The sequence below is a fragment of the Canis lupus genome, chromosome 14 (assembly GCF_003254725.2).
Source record: "Canis lupus dingo isolate Sandy chromosome 14, ASM325472v2, whole genome shotgun sequence".
NCBI classification, from domain to species: domain Eukaryota; kingdom Metazoa; phylum Chordata; class Mammalia; order Carnivora; family Canidae; genus Canis; species Canis lupus.
In genome coordinates this window covers 22,896,472-22,917,447 of record NC_064256.1, presented here as the reverse complement: position 1 = coordinate 22,917,447, position 20,976 = coordinate 22,896,472, and the positions used below count along the sequence as shown (strand labels likewise).

Here is a 20,976-nt window from a genome sequence, read left to right as displayed (position 1 = left end):
AATGGATTCTGCTTGGAGGATAATTGAAAATGGGAGACAGACATGGACTTGAATATACAGAAGGAGGGACACATAGAACAAAAATGAAAGTTATATTAAACAGTAACCGTGAAAACTATTTGAAACAAAAACGACTGACAAAGAGTTAATATCCCATTTCATTGACTAGGATGCCAGGGGATTGTTAAATGCCCTATTATTTTTTTGTGCCAAAAAGAAAGCAAACATGCTGCCAATTACAAACCGAAGATGCAATTGACTGCAAAATGTATCTTAGTGCCAGGGATATAAAAATCTGGGAAACAAATGCATGTCTAGAGTCAATGAAATAGTGTCCTTGACATGAGTTCATATAAGTTTATGTCAAACATACAAAGAACATGAAGAGACACAAGAGAGGGAATATAAATGGCTAATTAAATCGAAAAAATCCAAATACATTAGCAATCAGATAAGTGAAAGTAACACATTAAAATATTATTTCTCTTATCAAACTAGCAAACACTGAGACAGTAAATAATACTCAGCATTGATGGGCGGGCTGTAAAATGAAGATCACTCTCTGCTCAGGTAGTAAGAATGGAAATCTGAACAAATTCTATGGAGGGAGGTTTTGCTTTTTCTTTCCACGTAGGGTGTGAGACACAAAAGACAGTGAGCCTTGAATGTGCTCATCATCTCTGTGTCTGTCGTCCTCTTCCAGGACATCATCTTTAGGAATTCATCAGAAATTGGACAAGATTATGCACAAAGATGTTCATTATAATATTATTTAAAATAGCAATCATCAAAAACTATTTAAATGTCAAAACTAGGGAAACGAGTAAGTAAATTATGATAGTTTCATATTCTTGAATATTATTCCATTTACTAAGAGCTTTTAATGACATAGAAAAATATTTTTGATACAATGGAAGACCAGATAAGAAGGGCACAAATTGTATATGCCCTTTAATCAAATTATTTGAAGAAATGTAATTATTGTATATGCCTAAAATGTTAATAGTAGTTGCTTCTGTGTGATTTTTTTTCTTTTCTTTGCATTTTTCTATCATTGTCAAGGCGTGTCTATTATGAACAGGTTATATTTTGGTAAGCAAAAAAAAAATAATGTGAGAAAAGAGAGACTAGACTATATTCTCCTAAAAATAAGTTTTAGGGGGTTTCCTAGTTATGGAACACTGAAATATTTTCTGTTAAAAGGGGGGTTGAGTATAAACATGGTTTTGTCAAGCTGCATGTCTTGAAGATGGGCAAAAGAGTGATCTAGACATTGTGAAAACTTACTAAATTGTTACTTGTCTTTGTCTTGTTGGAAAGAAACAATATTCCACGAAGAGCACTGCTTTCTAAGGAATCTTAAGAAATAAATTTTTTACTCTGATCAAAATTTTAATATACAGGTGAAGGACTTACATCTAAAATTGTGTTTTCATGGAGTTCACTAAAGGAAAATTTGACCTCATGTTGGCTTATTAATTCGGATCATTTTGTTAACAGTGCATCCTTTGGCGTTCCTGTTTGGATAACCTTGGAAGATTGGCTATTACTCAGAACACATTCCCTTCTCCCCCATCTAAAATCATTGTACTTTGAAGATGAATATTTAGAGCAACTTATTATTAATTTTATTTCACAGGGATCGTTAGGACCACATGGACCAAAGGGACCCAGAGGACTTCAGGTAAGGAAGCTAAACCAAATCTATGTCTGGATTAGAATCACCTAGGAAGCTTTTAAAACTCACTTTGCGGGATCCCTGGGTGGTGCAGCGGTTTAGCGCCTGCCTTTGGCCCAGGGCGTGATCCTGGAGACCCGGGATTGAATCCCACGTCGGGCTCCCAGTGCATGGAGCCTGCTTCTCCCTCTGCCTCTCTCTCTCTCTCTCTGTGTGACTATCATAAATAAATAAAAATTTGAAAAAAAATAAAAAATAAATAAAACTCACTTTGCCCATTTGCTCTCTCTGCCAATTCAATCTGAATGTCTAAGGATTGAAGCCAGGCATCAGTAGTTTTACATATTCTCAGGTGACTCCAATGTACAACAATGTTTGGAAATCACTATCCAGTGTTTTGAATAACTAATTCAGGCTCCCCATGGATAGGTACCAGCAGCTGGATTTACTTAGTAGAGGGATAAAAGTTTAAAAATTTGAGTCTCAGAAGACAGATAAAGCCAAAGCAATTAAAAACAGGAGGTAACTATTTTTGCTTTGCTGCTGTAATATAGTTAGAAGAACTATGCATTTTATCTAAATTATGGTATTTGTATTGTTCCGTTATTATAAGTACTTAGTACTCAGTAACATGGACTAATACTTAAAGGCATTTATTTAAGTTAAACATAGTCTATGGATTTCAAAAAATAATTTAGATCAGTTTTTTTCCAGTCTGGGGATTTACCTAGTCTAAAGTTTCCGGGGAGTAGAGGGAAGGTGTATGTATTTCAAAAAGTCTACTGAAAATTATAACTTGACCCAAGATTTTCTCAACAGCACCTAGTTAACCATCACCTACTTTTCTTTGGCCTGGAATTGTGTCAGGGCAGGGCAGTAACTCTGGTTATCATGGAGTCATCAGAAGCTCCAACTTTTAGTTATAAACACCTTAGATATTTCAAAAAAAAATTGTTGTTCATTCAAAATTTTTCCAAAAGGGCATCCAGCCCAGGGATAAGGTTGGAAACATGGGCTTAGAAAGCAAACACCTGGGATCCCTGGGTGCTGCAGCGGTTTAGCACCTGCCTTTGGCCCAGGGCGCTATCCTGGGGATCCAGGATCGAATCCCACGTCGGGCTTCCGGTGCATGGAGCCTGCTTCTCCCTCTGCCTGTGTCTCTGCCTCTCTCTCTCTCTCTGTGTGACTATCATAAATAAATAAAAAATAAAAGAAAAAGAAAGCAAACACCTCATGAACATATGTTTGCTCTCAGCTTAAGTACTATTTCAGAAGTTGCCTCTTAGACATGAGAAATTTCATCTCATTCCACTTCTCAGTCACACAGAACTCCTATGCAGCTCTGAGATACATAGTTTGACTTCTAAATTCAGCAACACTGGGGACCCTAGTGAACAATTCATTCCTGGTTGACCTTGGTACACAGAACTAATTCTTGGTTTTCATTCTGGAACAGGGCATTAGTGGACCTCCAGGGGATCCAGGCCCGAAGGGATTTCAAGGCAATAAGGTAATCATACCCTTCGATTAAAGACAGGCAGAGTGCCTTTCCCCTAATGAGCTATAGTGATCAATGTTTTTTTTTTTTAATGTGTATTTTTATGAAGCAGAAGTCAATGACTCTTTGAGGGTGTATCTTTGGCAATCCATAATAACCTTCAGGTGTATACACAGAATTGTGTTCCATCCAATACATGCAGGAAGTCAGTGGCATAGCTTTATAATTCATTATCATATTAGTCAAAGGTGTATTATTAAATACGAGTCATTATTCAGAATCTTGCAGTGTTTCCTTCTCACTCCTGTGCTTTAGTCATTTTATGGTTCATTAGAAACTGAAAAGTAGTAACAAATAACCAATTTAAATCACTGTTTCCCCATATGTGATACCAACTCAATATAGAGTCTATGAAAGAAGGAGATTTATGAATGTCATGCCAACAAAAATCGAGCTTTTAAAGATCGCTACAAAAAAAAAAAAAAAATAATAAAAAAAGATCGCTACAGGGGTGCAATCTCAACGATCAGTACCAGGCTTGTAATGTCATGTGACATATAACCAGGCAAAATGAGGAGGGGTTGAATAAGAGCCAAACTGAGCCAAAAGATGCTATGGCTGGGATATTTAAAAGACCTGGTTATAAGGCTTTGTTTTCCAATAAGAGTGGCCATTAATTTGCTGAAAACAAGCTCTTAAGTACCTTGTAAACTCTTCTCAATGCTTAGTAAATTTCATGGATATAGTAAATTTCCAATAAACAGTGTTGTGAGTGGAGATCTTAGAATTTGTGGCAGCAAGAACAGCAGAAGATGCCATTCCCAATGGACCCTGGATACAGCCAATTTTTTAAAGGTGCTATCAAATCTAAGCTGTGGGGAGCAGTTGAGCTGCCGGAGTGTTCATTTTCCAAGGAGAAGAAAGAGAGTGACAAGTATAGTATTTTTAATGAGATAACAACAATGTGTGATTTCCCAGGCCACTTTTAATTGGCAAATTAAAATAGAATGAGCTTCTCAGCAGGAGTGTGCTTAAGCTTCATCAGGGGAAACTGCCTTTTCCAGTCTTTGCCTATGATTAATTCTCTCTGGGGAAAAGAAACGTATCTCTTGAATACTGAATAGGAGTTTTTATAAAATTGCTTTGGCTGTAGATAAGATCCTGCAGCAAGAAAAAAAATATTTTGACAGTCCACACTTATTTCTCGGATTTTCTGGTTACCTAAGATGATAATTTTCATGTTTGTGAAAAAGAGGCTTAAAATCAGGGATGGGGTTTGGAGTTTGCAATAGCTGTAGAATTATAGACTGAGCCACGAGGGATGTTAGAGATTATACTGGCCTAAAGTTTTCATTTTGGAAAATGAGAAGTAAAGTCTGGATATCAAATGGCTTGCCTGAGGCAAAAGCACAACAAGGCTCATCAGCTCTGGAGAGCACCCAGTGGAGGGTTAGGAGCAGGGCAGGTAGCTTTAGGAGTTGGTTAGTGGCAGTCCATCAAAACGTACCATCATTTGCTCACTTCTATTCATATTTCATACAATTACTATTTAGGTTTTTCTTTTAACATAAACTTATTTAGACAAAATTTAGCTTTTAATTCCAATTGTGCATTAATTCTTAGAAAGAGTAAATATAGTCAAGATTTTAGCGGGGCGGGGGTGGGGGGTTGCGGGCAGCCCCGGTGGCTTAGCGGTTTAGAGCCTGCCTTCAGCCCAGGGTGTGATCCTGGAGACTCGGGATCGAATCCCACGTCAGGCTCCCTGCATGGAGCCTGCTTCTCCCTCTGCCTGTGTCTCTGCCTCTCTCTCTTTCGTTCTCTCTCTCTCTGTGTCTGTCATGAGTGAATAAATAAAATTTTTGAAAAAAAAAAAGTTTAGGGGAAGTTGGAACATTTCATGCTTGACTTTCCATCATCATAAGAGGAGTAATTTTTCCAAAAGTATTTGAGGACTTCACAAATTTTCTAAAGTCCTCTCTAAAATAAATTAAAAAAAAAATGTGGTAAAGGGGGCACCAAGAAGGCTCAGTCACTTAAGAGATTGAATCCCAGTTGGGTTCCACAACTCTGGGTGGAGTTTACTTGGGATTCTTTCCTTCTGCCCGTCCGCCAGCATTCTCTCTCTCTAATAGGATAAATAAAATCTTTACAAAATAAAAACAAATTGTGCTAAAGGATATATAACATAAAATTACCACTTGAGCACTTGAGTTTTTATTTTATTTTTAAAAGATTTTTATTTGACACAGAGAAAAAGCAAGCACAAGCAGGGGGAGTAGCAGACAGAGGTAGAGGGAGAAGCGGGCAGAGCAAGGAGCCCAATGTGAGACTCAATCCCAGGACCCTGGGATCATGATCTGAGCTAAGGGCAGATGCTTAACCAATTGAGCCACACAGGCACCCCACCAGATGGATTTTAATCACAAAATTCACTGCCAGGTGAATATGGTGAATACACAAAGCTCATTGCCAATTGAAAAAGATGTCAATTTCTAGAGCATATTCTGGGTTGCTGGGAGCAAATGAAGTGGGAGTGAGTTTTTCTTTTTCCTTCTAGCAATATTTCTTGTTTAAGGTCACAAATTTAGTAGTCTCTTGACTCATACTTCAAGACTATTATTAATTTGGGCAGCCCTGGTGGCTCAGTGGTTTAGCACTGCCTTCAGCCCAGGGTGTGATCTTGGAGACCTGGGATAGAGTCCCACATCGGGTTCCCAGCATGAAGCCTGCTTCTCCCTCCCTCTGTGTCTCTACCTCTCTCTCTGTGTGTCTCTCTCATGAATAAATAAATAAAATCTTTTAAAAAGACTATTATTAATTTTTACTTCTCTTTGGGTCTGTCAACCAGAGATGCATGTTGCATTAATCATTAAATTTTTTAAAATTTTATAAATTTATTAGTATATTCTCTTAAAAGTCAGGTTTAAGGGAGTAATTTCATCTTGTGTCTCAGAACATACTTCTAAATCTTAAAGGCTTAATATACTTTTTTCCTCAATCTGGAAATAATGTTATGTTTATAATGACATTTCTTTTCCTGCATTACAATTTTATTACAAAATATTTTTAAGAAATTGCTGTTGCAATTTGTGCAAAAAATTCTCTAAAATCTAGTAATTCTGTATTTTCTCATGGGCACGGGGAGGATTATTTATTTTGAAACTTCTATAATAATCAATAACATTTATTGTATATTTACTATGTACAGATATGTAATTTTAAAGACTCACTTAACATACTGCTACCTTTTGGGGCATGATCTAGTCTTACCTCCATGCTACAGATTAGGCTATTCAAACAGAGAGAGTTTAAGCTATGGGTTCAAGTCTGTATAGCTAGTAAGGGATAGAGTCAGGATTCAAACCCAGCCAGCCTGCTCTTCATCACCAATTTATATTTACCTCCTTAGGGATATTGCTGAATTTCCTGCATAGTTGACCTGAGATAAATGTATTTTTTGGACAGTATGGAATTTACATCTGTCTCCCTTCTCCTGTACTCTAGCTAGAAACAACAGTCTGTTGAGAGGTGCATTTCTATTTGGTTATACTGTTCATCTGAAGATGTAGGAAGAGAAGGAAGGGAATTGCATGGGGAAAAGAAAACAGTAATATACATTTCAAATATTTTTTTCTTTTAAGAGACCTTCAAACAGAAAACTTTAGACTTGTTATATTTGCAAAGATTCCATAAGAGTTTCTAGATGGGGCCTATGCCTTTGAATTTATGAATGATCTCTCTCATGAGCTACAGTCTCATGCTATTGCTCTAGTAGTTGGATTTTCTTCAACAAAGGGTTTGCAGAAAGGTGGTCAAAGAACAAAAGGGGGAAAAATAGCATGGGATAAATCAAGGAAAAATGTGATGCAGGCCCAGTTTCACAAATCATTTCTGTCATTAATATTTTCCATATGTAAAGTGTTCTGCCCTGAATGACCTTGTTGTCTTAGAAACAAAACATAGATATTTCTCAAAATGAAGCTGTGGCTCTAATGCCACTTCAGCCTCCCTCGTATATGAAGGTCATGCAGTGGCATTCATAAGAACATTCCATCAGTCTCTAAAATCAATTAGCATTATAATCACACAAGAGCCTTATCCCTAGGACCAAAAGGAAAATATTATAACTCTGGAGAGAGCACTGTGCTCTTAGTAAAAATTGAGTACCTGAGAGTCCTATGCCGACTTCTAAGGGCTGTTGTGGTGGTTCAGGTTGCAATCCCATCTGGCCCTACAATGGGCTCTCTAATAACTAGAAAAAAAAATGGCTCAAAATTGGCAGGGCTTTCAAATCACAGAGAACAAGTTACAAAATTAGTTTTGTACAAATAAACACAGTAGAATGCTGGGTGTGCCAAAACCACATTAGATAATTTTTGCCATTTCTTGATGTCTTTTTGAGGTTATTTTGGAAGGGTGTTTCCTTCTCAAATCTCTGCAAATCGGCTCTTTCCAAGACTCTCTTTGTGCTCCTGGGATGAGGGCCTGTTCACTGTGGTATGAGCAGAAAATAGCTTGTGACATGTTGGAGTATCCTAGTACTACCAGAGCTTTAGGGCTAGTGGGGTATCCTAGTACTGCTAGAGCTTTAGTGGTACAAGAGCAGTAGGAAATATTCCTGATGTGCTTTCCAAGTCCAAGTACCACATGTTAATCCTCCAACAATTACAAATACCATGATATTATATTCTATAGTAACTTATGCTAATGGATGCATAACCTTGCCTATCATAACTTCTTCTATTGTTTTACTCCAGGATATTCATATATTTCCTTCAGGATTTTTCTCCCCTTAGATTTTTCTTCTTGTGCTACACACAAGTGTGAGAAACTAAAAGGCCTTTTACGTATAAGATTTGTCTTAACTCACTTTTATTTGTGAGATGTCAAGAAAATCCACAGAGAAATAGCAGCCTTGTCCAGTTTAATAAATAGATATGATGAGGGTAAATAATCTCCAGTGAATCCAGCATTCATTTATCCATCCAAAATGAACAAAGGATCTTGTATCAATGAATAAATGGAACCTATGTTTCAAGAGGAGTGAGGACAAATCAAGCAGAACATACCATGGTTCTGCATCACACCATGATTTTTGTACGCTCTCTTCTTCCTTATCCAACTTTGTCAAGGATTCATCTAATTTCTTGAGGTTTCCAAGCATGGTATGTATTTTTCAAGTAGCTAGTATTCTTCTAAAGAAGTGACTAAGAACTAAAAGTACAAATCCTAAAGTTGAAACTGTAAACATAGGATCTCTACACAACATCCTGTTTTCGTCAAAATGTCCTATGGAAAGAGGTCGATTTTTAAAAGAGCACTGGTTGTCAACCTTTGTAATAGCTACCAGGAATGCACATGCACATCTTTTTGGTAGCTAATAGTTTCCTTTTAGCTTCTATGCATTCTGCCTTTAAATATGACTAGCCTTTTCAAGATATGAGCCACTAGCAAGGGAATTGGATAAATATATGCAGGTCCTTTACTGTTTTAAAAAATAAATCTAGTGACAATGGGTAAGGAGCACTATTATTATATCTCAGAGAAAAAAGTACTATATAGGACAAAGAAATATTTGTTGAATGAATAGGAAGATGTATATTTAAATGGAATGAGTTGTCAACAGTTACATACTGTAGACAAGTCAAACAGGCAGGAACCTAAAAGTCATTTAGTGCATCAACTTTGAAGTTATTGGAAATCTGTAAGGGAACAGTTTTGATAGAGAGATTGGGGAAGTGAAAAGGGAGAAGAATACAATAGCCAGGAATCCTGACCATTCTTCCAAGATATTGGGATAATAAAGTGAAACAGGACAGCATTGACATAACCCATCAAAAGCTTTTGTGCATTTAATAATCTGATGTGTTCTTGTACTTCCACTTTTTCAAGGATTTTATTTGAGAGAGAGAGAGAGAGAGAGAGCCCAGGTGGGTGGAGGGGCAGAGGGAGAGGGAGAAACACATTCCCTGTTCAGCAGAGAGCCAGAGGCAGGGCTCCATCCCAGGACCCTGGGATCATGACTTGATCCAAAGGCAGATGCTTAACCAACTGTCCCTATACTTCCACTTTTTTCTAAGAGAGGCAAGTAGACTTGGGATTTAATTTTTTATTTTTTTTACAGTTTTAAATATATAACTTAGAGTCTCATGTTTTCTATAACAGCACTAGTTTTGCTGGAACAGAATTATCATTAACGAAGTTTTAGTAGTCTTAAAAATACATTCTTGCTTTATTCATTATTTAAATACTTGATTTGACTCAATGTTAGCATAACAGCTTTAGAAGATCAATCCACTAAATGTAACTAATATTTTAATTATGGCTTGGAAGTAGTTCAACACCACAGATATGAACAAGTATGAAGGATTTTAAACTGCCTCTTCAAACAAGCACACTGTGTAGTTTTATTTCAGCTCTCACACAATTCAAAGACCTAACAATCTCCTGACATCATAATGTTGCTTTCAATCATAAAAAATCATGATTTGAAGTAGGATATAATTCTTCTAACTTGATGGGAAACAAACCAGGTGAAACCTACATAGACATCAACAATTCCTAGAATGGAATATTAGTCAAACAGAAAACTTTTTTAAGTTCATGGTCCTCTTAACAGAATGACTATATTTTTTGCTTCACGTAAAGCAGGGTACTTGAACGTGTCAACCTTTCCAATTGTCCCAAACCAATGATGGGCCTCTGGTTCCCCTGGCAGCTTACTACTTTGAACAAGGTTGTGACTGCTCAGTGTGAGAGATCTCTTTACAATTTTAATTATAAATATCTATTTAATGAAGATTGGAGCCAAGCTGCCAAACTATCTGAATGCTTTTTTCTTCAGAGATGTCAAAGTTTAAATGCTATTTCTGTCCTGAGCCTAATTAAAGGGAAGAAAATTCATTAGTAATCCAGTAATTCTTGTCGTGGAAAGGACTTTGACCTGCATGCACATCTGCCCACCAGGACTCTAAATGAGCTTATTAACTCATTTGACATGAGACAACTGATAGTGACAACTTGAAGTGGCTGCCAGAACATGTGGGATGTCAGCCAATGGCTTCAAGGTAGATGATTTTCATTCCCAAATCTCTGACACATATGGTTCTCAGCAGGCAGGTATACCGTGTGTGTGCATGTGTGTGTGCGTGTGCACACGTACAGAGACTGCCAAAGTAAAAACTCTAATGGATCAAAAAAAAAGAAAAACCTCTAATGGATCAAGAAACCCAAAATGCTGCTAACATAAAGGTGCTGAGTCTAAACTACCTGACCAGTCAAGCTGGGCAACATGGAACTGAATCTTACTATAGGGTCTTCAGAGGGATGTCACAATTAAAAACAAAAACAAAAACAAACACATTAATGTACCTATTTGATTCAAGTAAATTGCAATAGCATTGCGACAGGGAATATTAAGTTTATCCCAAGAGTAAGGCTTTTTTTATGATGGTATAAATTCAAGGAATGTCCATCAGAGCTGAGATTTTTAAAAGTTCTCCTGATGGGCTGCTGAGCAGTCCTTCTTTTTAGGGACAATGACACAGAATTCTTTAGATTTTATTATATATGTTGAAGTATGACTTTCCTGGTATATTGAACCATATGAATGCCATTTTTGTAGGTCAACTATGGTTGAATATTATCAACTTCACGTGGTTTAACCTAATAGCAATAAAGAAAAGGAGGTGAGTTACTAGATCTGGTACAATACTACAATTTTCACTGATTTTTTTGTTACCATGGAGTATTTTTTTCTCCTTTGGAGAGTATAAATAGGTGGAGTAGGTGGACTGTCATCTTTTCTCTTATCTGCATAAATGGTATTCAAAAAAGATTGCAGTTGGAGATTTGAAATAATGATGGTTTCAAACTCAGTGCAGTTGGTTAATAACTGATGTGTAGACCTACACTGTGAGGTCACAATATTGGCGATTATAATTTATATGACCTTTACCACTAATTTAGTGGTAATACTGATCCAGTAGGCTTAAATGCCTGAAATGACATGTGAATTGGCTTGTAAAAGTGTATTTTCTCTTGGCTTGCATTTTATTTTAAAGATCCTTTGTCTTCATGTGATGGATCTTTCACAACGGGCAGATTGTAACTATCTGACTTTTGTGCTTTCCATCCTGTAACAAAGATATGGATTTTTTCTGCGATCAAGTGATTTTTGAAATAATTCAAGAAGAATTGAAAAGTCTTGAGAGGCAGTTTTGCATGGTGGCTCGAGCACTGGTTCTAAAACAAGACTTCTGGGATTCAAACCCAGCCCTTTATTGTGTTAGTTCTGTGATTTGGGCAAGTTACTTATCCTCCCCAGGCCACAGTTTTCTCATTCATGTAATGGGTTAATAATAGCACCTACCTCCTAAGAGTTGTTTTGGAGATTATATGAGTTAATCATAGTAACTGCCATATGTGTTGATAATAATTAAGCAGCTAAGTATTTTACAACTAGCTTTTATTAATGTAGGAAAAAATCTAGCCTGAAATGATTTCTAAAATAAGCTGCTTATAACACTTCTCTGAAATAAGAGAAATTAGGTACTAAATATAGAGCTTGATTTAGCAAGTATTTGATAAATGTTAGTGTCTTGCCTCCCAACACCCACTTCTTTCTTTCCCCTCCATAAAGGACCTTTCTTGACTTTTCTCCTAAATCTTTGTATGTAGTCGTCACCACATTGAGTTTCAGCTGAGATTGTATCTTGGCCATACTTGAATCATTCTGCACCTACAAAATGCTCATCCACCATTTTCTTCCATTTAGAAAGTATGAGAATATTTGTCACAAGACTTAAAATATTAAAGTTGATGCTACACATATTTGAGAAGTAACACAGAAAGAAGTTGCTAAGATGTCTTTCCTAATGTTAAAACCCCAAAGTATGATTAAATTGTTCATAACTGTATTATTCAAGAAAAGATAATTTTCTGTCCTTAAAACATTCAGTCTTAGACAACCATTCATTATTTATTATCTTATAGCAGGAAAAGATGTTAACTTTGCTGATGCTCAGAATAAGGCATGTTGGGTATCTCTAGCTGAACTTCCCATACAGTATAACATTAGACCATCAATTGGGATTTCATTATTCCTTCAGCTGAAAAAGGTATGTTTAATTTTACCTGGATAAGTTTGCAGGAGAAACTGTTATAGGTACTTGGTATCACTATGTGATTTATATATCATTGCTCTTGGTTGAAAACCTAACTAAACCAAAGGAACTCCAAAAGAGCATTTCCAGATTCCCAACTCCCCCAACTCAGACCTGTTTGTTTCCTGTTTTGTTCACCTCCAGCAACTAGCATGGGATCTGCTCCCAGGTTGCTTGCTGCTCAGTAAATGTTTGCTGCCTGGATTATTGAGTGAATGTTATCAATTAGCTAAGCATTGACAGTGCAAAGTTGACATTGTCCCCACAATCTGGGGGAGACATATTGACTAAATACAGAGTTTTAATTATAATGAATAGTCAGAAAAAGAGGAAAATGGTGCTATCAGTCCCTCTAGAATAGGAATTACGCTTAATCAGAGAAGCTCTCTCTGAAGCTGTGCTGCTTAAAATAAGATTTGAAGGATGAGTAAGGGTTGACTAGGAAAAAGGAAAATAAGAACATCCTGGATAGAATAGCATGTGCTAAGATCCTGTGGCAGAAGGGAGCCTGGCAAGCACAAGAAACTGAACAAAGGCCAATGCTGCTAGGGTGATGAGCGAAGAAGCAACTAGTTACAAAAGGGACTGGAAAGGCGGTAGGACCCACACCATGTAGGGGCTCATAAGCTTTGTAAGGACCTCTGTCTTTCTCCTAAGAGCAAAAGGAAAGGCTTTGAATTGTTTCACTCAGATTGAACCTAAAACTAAAATTAAAAGACTGTGCTGGCAGCAGTGGGGGCAGGGGTGGATAAATTAAAGTATGCTACAATGGATGTGTGTAGGGTACTAAAGACTTAGTTATAGTCTGAACAAGAGGTGATATTGATTTGAAGTAGACTGTAGAGACATGGTAGAGGATTCAAGAGGTAGATGGATTTGAGACAGAAATAGAAGGCATACGGAAAAGCATTGGTGATGCATTACATATGGTGGGTAAAGGAGTGAGAGGTATCAAGAATGACTCCTTCTGGCTTGACTCATGGAGGGATTTGGTGCTCTTTCCTCAGAGAATGCTGGAAGATGATCAGGCTGCGAGGGGAAGGGTAGGAGTTTGTCTTTGGAAATGAGTTCCTTTTGAAAATCTCTTTCCTGACTTCTGTCACACTATTTTTGGAAGTTTCCATTTCTTTTTCTCAGCCACTGTCTTCCTCAACTCCCCACAAGACATTTCTGTGTTCTTCCACTCTCACTCTACTTAATTGTTGGTCCTCAACATGGTTGTGACCTGAGCCTCTGGCCTCCTTACTCCTAAATTGCCCTGTTCAATACAGTAGCAACTTGTGGTTGTTGAGCCCTTGAAATATGGCTAGTCTAAATGGAGGTGTGCTATAATTGTTAAATACACATAGGATTTCAAAGACATGTGTGAGAAATAATAAAATCATTAATAAGATTTTTATATTGATTATATCTTGAAATGATAATATTTTAGATATATTGAGTTAAGTAAAATGTTATTATGTTATTACTTTCTTTTTTATGTTATTACTTTCTTAATGTGGCTACTAGAAAATTTAAAATTATATGTGTGGCTCAGTGTATATTTCTAGTAAATGGCACTGCTATGGACAGTGACCCTATTGTTGGCTTATTCACAAGAATAAGTCCACTTGAGCCTACAGAGCTGTTGGTCATCCCTGAATTATTTTATGCTTCATACTCTTTCCTTTTCTGAACTTTTGTTCCTCTTCTCTACCAGATTAGATATGAATCCTACCTTTTTTGTTCAGAGCAAATATCTCCTCTGCAATATGAAACTTTTCCAATTCCTTAAGGTAGAATTGAACATTTCTGCCTCAGAGTCTTATATCCTCTCTTAATACCTTTATTATCACTAACTTGCATGCTTGTATTTTTTTATACTCATTTGTTTCTCCAGCCAGATTGTAAGTGTCTACAAAGTGCAGGTGTACTCTGATTTATGTCTATAATTATGTAACTGGGTACGCAGTACCAGGGTGATGCTTTATGAAAGTCTAGTGAGTAACAATTGAATCCACACAAATTAAACAGCTATAATGTGATTAGTCGTGACTTAGATGTTTTATAGACAGTATCTTTCATCTTTTCAACAACGCTGCAAGGTAGATATAATTATCCTCATTTTGCATATGGAGATCTTGCAAAAGCTCAAACTGTTAGTAAATTATAGAGCCAGGATTCAACTAGACTGAATAAAAAAGCCATGTTTTTTTTCCCTTGTGATTCTATGCATGTTGAAAATTGGATTAAAACATGGTGATTATATACCATATCATAAATAGAGGGAAAAAATAACCGTTTCCTAAGATTATTAGAAGAGTAAGTGATATAATGTATATAAAGTATCAGGATAGTACTTGAAAATACTAGGTTTTATTAGACATCATCTTCTTAAAAAAAAAAGACATCATCTTCTTTCAATGTTGGGGCCCATCACATAGGCATCCTTAATTTCTGAGGAAGATCAAAGTGGTTTACTTGTCCTTCTCAATGTTCCTACCTGTGCTTACACTCATATGGAGGTCATGAGAAACAGACCCCTTCCAGAGCTATTCACTTTAACTCAGTCCTCTTTGGATATGCTTCTGATGGTTAAAAAAAGTGAAGTAGAGAAATAACAAATAGTACTAGAGCCATTAAATCTCTCTCTGTGTATTTGTACTTACTGGTGAAGGTTGGGGTAGGAATAATGGGCAATATGGCCTTGGTGAATTTTCAGAAAATCATTGTTAATAGAGTGCTAATTCTTCTCTTCCTGTTCTGTCTTACCTGGTGATGGTATGTTACAATCAAGACCACTTTATTTATTACCTCAGGAATCTTGTAGGAAAGGGAAAGGAGAAGTATGAAAGGGATAAACATTAATTGTAGACCAATACTGGTGTGCAAGCCTTATGGTGAGAGGCTAAGCTCCTGAGAAATTTTTTTAAGCAACTGAAAGGTGAAGCTATGTTGCTACTGAGCTATGCCAAGATAAGGGAAAGTGGTCCCTCTATAACCTTCAGATCTCTGCACCTTCTCAAAAAAGCAGTATTGAGAAATCGCTCAGTGGGAATTGGTACTTGACCAAAGCTAAAGGAAGCACATGGGTTTAAGGATAAGACAGTTGCTTCTCCTATTGATTTTCCTGATTCACACATTTCAAGTTAACAACAGAACCCATTCCTTGTCCCTAGTTAGAGGAAACCTTCTCACCATCCTAGGCTCTTGTTTGTTTTAAATCAAGCATATAGAAAAGTACTAAGTAGCACAGAGCTTCCACTACTTAAAAAACTCAAATTCTCCTCCAAATATATACTATGTATATATAATATATGATATATGATAGATATGATACTTAAAAGCCTTCTGATTCATTACAGAACCTAATTATTATAAAAGGGATGGGGAATGAATAGAATAAGGGAACTTAGGGACTTATGTTATTATTATTCTAATGGTGTTTTTTATCTCTTAAACTAGGCCTTTGAGTTTAGGGACTGTGCCACAAACTTCTTTGTGTTTACTCCATTATTCCCGACATACTAAATGCTTGGTGTTCCTTTGCTAAGTGATGGAAACCATCACCCACATACAATATAACTCACAAGGGTGTGGCACAGGAAATTTTAAGAAAAAGTTTCTTTGAAGTGAAAATTTGGAATCTAAATTAGGAAGCCAAATATTCTCTACCACTTAACCTTTGAGGTCAAGAGAACAGCTCCAAAAAAAAAAAAAAAAAAAAAAGAGAGAGAGAGAACAGCTCCAAATTTGGGAGAACTTTATGTCTAATATTATTTGTGGAGAAATTCCATGGCCAAGACCAAGTAACAGCTAAGAATGGTGATTATCTGGCTGCTCCAGAACATTTAATATACATATAATAATAAGTACAACTTTGAATTTTAAAGGGAAAATTCAAGTTGATTTATCTGCCAAATTGACTTATACTTAAAAGAATGAACTGGGGGTGCCTGGGTGGCTCAGTCGGTTAGGCAGCTTATCATGGCTTGGGTCATGATCCCAGGGTCATGGGATCAAGGCCCGCATTGATCTCCCTGCTCAGTCTGCTTCTCCCTCTGCCTCTCCCCCTGGCTTGTGGTCTCTCTCTCTCTCTCTCTCAAAGAAATAAAAATCTAAGAAAGAAAGAAAGAAAGAAAGAAAGAAAGAAAGAAAGAAGAAAGAAAGAAAGAACGAACTGAATGTACCTTTAGATCCAGTCCACTCAAATGCCAAAGCATCATAAACTCTAACAATCAACAGATTTTGTGACAGATTTTCTTTGTTATGATTTTGAGCCTGGGCATATCTTTTGGGGAGCTGATTTGACTCTGACCCCTCTTCTTGTCGCTTCTTTTTCCCTTTTGCAATTGATTAAAGTCCATAGACTTCCTTAAAATAATGCCCCTACCATATCAATAGGACATTGCTTTAGTTAGTAAGAGTCCTCTTCAAAATCACAAGCCTCCAGGGAAAATTGAGTCTTTAACATTGGTGACAATTCTTTCGTTCGCCTCAATCTGGAGAAAGTTTGTCTCAACTTCTTGTTCCGTTTTATTGTTGCTTAACACAAGGATGAAGAGAAGAGAGAAATCTGTAAGTTGGATGAAATTTTAAATGGCAAGGATTCATTAACTCAAATATGAGAGGATTTAGAAATCTTCTTCAACATAAAATAGAGGTATGTCGTGTACATAAAGAACTAGAAGGAAATGTACCAGAAATCAGTAGTTGTTATAAATGGATAATTATAGCAAATTTTCTATAATGAAGATACATTATTTTGGTAAACAGAAAAAAATAAGAAAAAGAAATTGTAATCAATAGCCACTCTGCTTTCCCCTATCAACATGCCACACAACCAGAAATTTGAGAAACCTGAAGAGCCATGTTCCTGTGGGTGATACTGAGTGTGAGTTTGGGAAGGCCATGTAACCTCCCTGGGACTCAGGTTCCTCACTCATGAAATGTAGAAGTTTGAGTGCATCAGTGTTCAGTTCTGTGATGCTTGAATTCTAGGATGGGCCTGCCACATAGCAGACTATTAATTGAAAATGCACCTGGCTTCTAATAACAGACATCTTGATTAATTGTGGCTTACACCATAAGAATTCTTGTTGTTTATTAAACAGAAGGTTTGAAGGTAGATAGCTCAATGAGGTTTTGCTTGATCGAGTGCAGTGAGGTTTTCCAGGAGCTAGGGCAGTTAAAAATGTCTTTCTGCATCATCCTCTTCAATGGTTAGCATTAGTCTGAGAGATTGTTACCTCATGGTTACAAGACAGCTACCATATCTCCAACTAGGAAAGAAGAAGTAGAGGCAAAAGCTTTCTCTTTGTACCTAATAACATCCCCATATCTCATCTGTTGGAACTAAGCCAGAGGACCAGCCAGTAGCAAAGGGAAAGGAGATTCTAGACTTGCATTGAACCAATTATCATTCATCCTACAGCCCTGAGTGTGAAGAATAGCTATTCATGGACATGAAGAGGTCAGAGTTCTAATAGTAAGGAGGAAAAGAAAGGAAAGGATGGTCATTGAGTAGGAGACAAATGTGTCTGTCAGAAGGACAGAATAAATATTTGTTGAGCAAACAAATGAGGGCGGCAGGATCCTAAAAATTTTTGCTTTTGTGGGCCTCTTTTTCCATAAAAAAATGTTAAAAATTATATATTACAACTGAGCTGGCAGAAAGACAAATTTAATCTAGACTGGATTCATTGTTATGTATTCACCATTATTATTTTTTAATTTTTTATTCTGATTTTAAACATTAAAATGGAAACACATTCATGGACCCTAGATACTGTGCCTGCTGTGTCTGGTGGTTAATTCAATCCTGGATCTATGTTGTCCTTCCAACTGGATTATAAAGACTTTGAGGACAGTGATTATGTCCCAGATCTCACTTAGATTTGCCCTCAAAGCTCCTACTGCATCACTTTCCATGTAAGATCTGTTCAACAAATACTGTTGAGTTGACCTAATGTGTAACTGTTTCTTCCTCCAGGGTGAACCAGGTCCCCCTGGTCCTGATGGTCCTCCAGGAGCCCCTGGTATTGGACAGCAAGGTATTAAGGTACTGAGTCTTGCCTTTTCCCATTAATGAGTACTGAATTTATTACAGGAGTTGGCGATGCTGTTATTCAAACTCTGCTCAGCTTTGCCCTCTAGATGCAAAGAGGCTGTGTATCGAAGGTACTTACAGTCTGGGTGCTTGGACACTGGGGCAGTTACCACAATGTATTTTTTTTATTCGATTGGTATAAAAAATTTGCCTTGCCTCCAAATACCCACCGTCTTGCCAATGTACATCTAGTTCTGTTGAGTTTTCATGGAATTTAAATGTTAACATGCAAGAGTGATATTGGGATGTGAAACATCTTAACATATGAACTATCACCTGTTCACATTAAATAAGCATAGAGGTGCAGAAACCAGAAAGACCACCACACTGAATAAGTAAGTGTTGATAGAAAGGTTTGTAGGGAACTAGAAAGTATCAGAATATCCAACACCCTGGAGTGCTCTGTATCATGCAGGATGTCACAGAACAGAAGTGCTTATTTTAAATGGCTTTTCTATGTCATTGGGACAATAAGACTTTGATGCGGGACTAAAATAGAGAGTGGTACAAAACAGGCACATCTAATATAATCAAGTATCACCATGGATAGCATTTAAACAGTAAGCATATTGAGACTCCAGGGAAGATGGAGTTTGTATTGGCAAGGTGATCAGAAAAAGATTCTGAAGGAGATCAAACGTGAAACGGCTGAAAGGAAAGGTAAAATGGAACGGAATGAGGACAAGAAGAGGATGGCATTCCAGGATGATGGTGAGAAGAGCAGGGAACAGCACAAGCATTGTTAGCTTGGTCCTTTCAGTAACTCAAATGAATTGAATACAGTCCATCCTTCCAATTGCTACACAATAGCTTCTGAAAGCTAAAAGTGGTGTATGGCACTTATACAAGAAGGGATGATGAACATTTTAGAGTAATTTGTTCCCTTAAATTTCAGCCATTTCTCCTCCTCCAGAATTTTTATCTTTATGATTGTGAAAAGCTTGACTATTGTGCAATACATATCCTTGTTGAAATCTCCAGAGTATCTTGTGCTATGTTTATTCTTTCTTTAAAAACTCAAATCTTCATTTGATATTTCTTTCTCTTAGGGGGAAAGAGGTCAGGAAGGAAGAACAGGGGCACCAGGACCAATCGGCATTGGTGAGCCAGGCCAGCCAGTAAGTAGCAAGAAATTTTAGATGGAATAGAAAGTACAAATATAGTTCTCATGTGCCTTTTGTGGTTAGACTAAATGGTTAAATTAAGCCCATCTTGCATCTTTGGGGATAGCAAAAGACAACAAATATGCAAGTGTCAGATCCAAGTGTTATTTTTCATAAGACTTGAAATAGAGCCACACACACACACATGCATGTCACGATATGTACAACTGGCTCTCTCTCTCTCTCTCTCTCTTACTGAAATCTCTCACAAGATTAATCAGCTTGTCCAAGAAAGAAAGAGATCTCATGTGTCAAAATCTCCTAGGAGATAGGAGAACTGGATTCAGGCCTAAGGTCTATACTTTGTAACTGACTTTCATGTAATCATGAGAAAATCATTGAGAATAAGGACCTTAAAAAAAAAAAAGAGAATAAGGACCTTGCTCATTATCCAGCTTATGAGTTTATGAGCATACTCTAACACTAGGACTGATGAAGGTAGACAGGTAATACCTGCGCTATTTGCAGCTTCTAGCTTATGGAGCTTTGAAGTTTACTATTTTTGCAGAAGAAAAAAAAAGTGTTTCTGTCAAAAGAGATCTGGAGAAGAAATGAATAAAACATGACTATCCTAGTATAGAAATGCTCTTAGCTTTTCAAGTCATCATTATTCTCCCAGAAAAGAATAGTAACTAACTCACTGAGGTAAATATAAAAACAACTGGATCAAATTGGAGGAATTAATATTGTTAAAATGTCCATACTACCCAAAGCAATCTACAGATTCGATGCAATCCCTATGAAAACTCCAATGATATTTTCCATGGAAACAGACAAACAACCTTTAAATTTGTATGGAACCATAAAAGATCCTGAATAGCCAAAGCAATCTTAAGAAAGAAAAACAAAGGTGGAGGCATCACACTTTCTGATTTCTAAATATATCACAAAGCTATAGTAATCAAAACAGCACAAAAGCAGACTCTAGACCAATGGAACAGAATAGAGAGCCCATAAATAAACTCACACATATATGGTCAATTAATTTACAACAAAGAAGCCAAGAATATACACTGGAGAAAGGACAGTCTTTTTAATAAATGATATTGGGTAAACTGGACCACTATTTTATACCATACACAAAAATTAACTCAAAATGGATTTGAGTCTTGAGTGTACAACCATAAAACTCCTAGAAGAAAACATGAGCAGTAGGCTCCTTAACATAGGTCTTAGCAATGATGTTTCAAATTTAATCCCCAAAGTAAAAAAAAAAAAAAAAAAAAAAGACAAAAGCAAAAATAAACAAATCTGTACTAGATCAAACCAGAAAGCTTCTGCACATTAAAGGAAGCCATCAACAAAATAAAAGGCAATCTACAGAATGGGAGAAAATATTTTCAAATCATGTATCTTATAATATCCAAAATATATAAAGAACTCAT

At 36.8% G+C, this 20,976-nt stretch overlaps 1 protein-coding gene and 1 long non-coding RNA gene across 2 annotated transcripts in view; one reads left to right on the top strand and one right to left on the bottom strand.

Moving 5' to 3' along the window:
• LOC118350567 (uncharacterized) overlaps positions 1 to 20,976 on the bottom strand; it is a 171,443-nt gene that overhangs the window by 13,421 nt on the left and 137,046 nt on the right. The window lies entirely within an intron of this gene.
• Positions 1 to 20,976, top strand: part of COL28A1 (collagen type XXVIII alpha 1 chain) — a 162,135-nt gene that overhangs the window by 28,705 nt on the left and 112,454 nt on the right. Inside the window, exons 10-13 of the mRNA XM_025471268.3 lie at positions 1,640 to 1,684; positions 3,135 to 3,188; positions 18,312 to 18,380; positions 19,478 to 19,546. Coding sequence (XP_025327053.3) covers positions 1,640 to 1,684; positions 3,135 to 3,188; positions 18,312 to 18,380; positions 19,478 to 19,546 — 237 coding nt within the window. The remainder of the gene's footprint in view (positions 1 to 1,639; positions 1,685 to 3,134; positions 3,189 to 18,311; positions 18,381 to 19,477; positions 19,547 to 20,976) is intronic.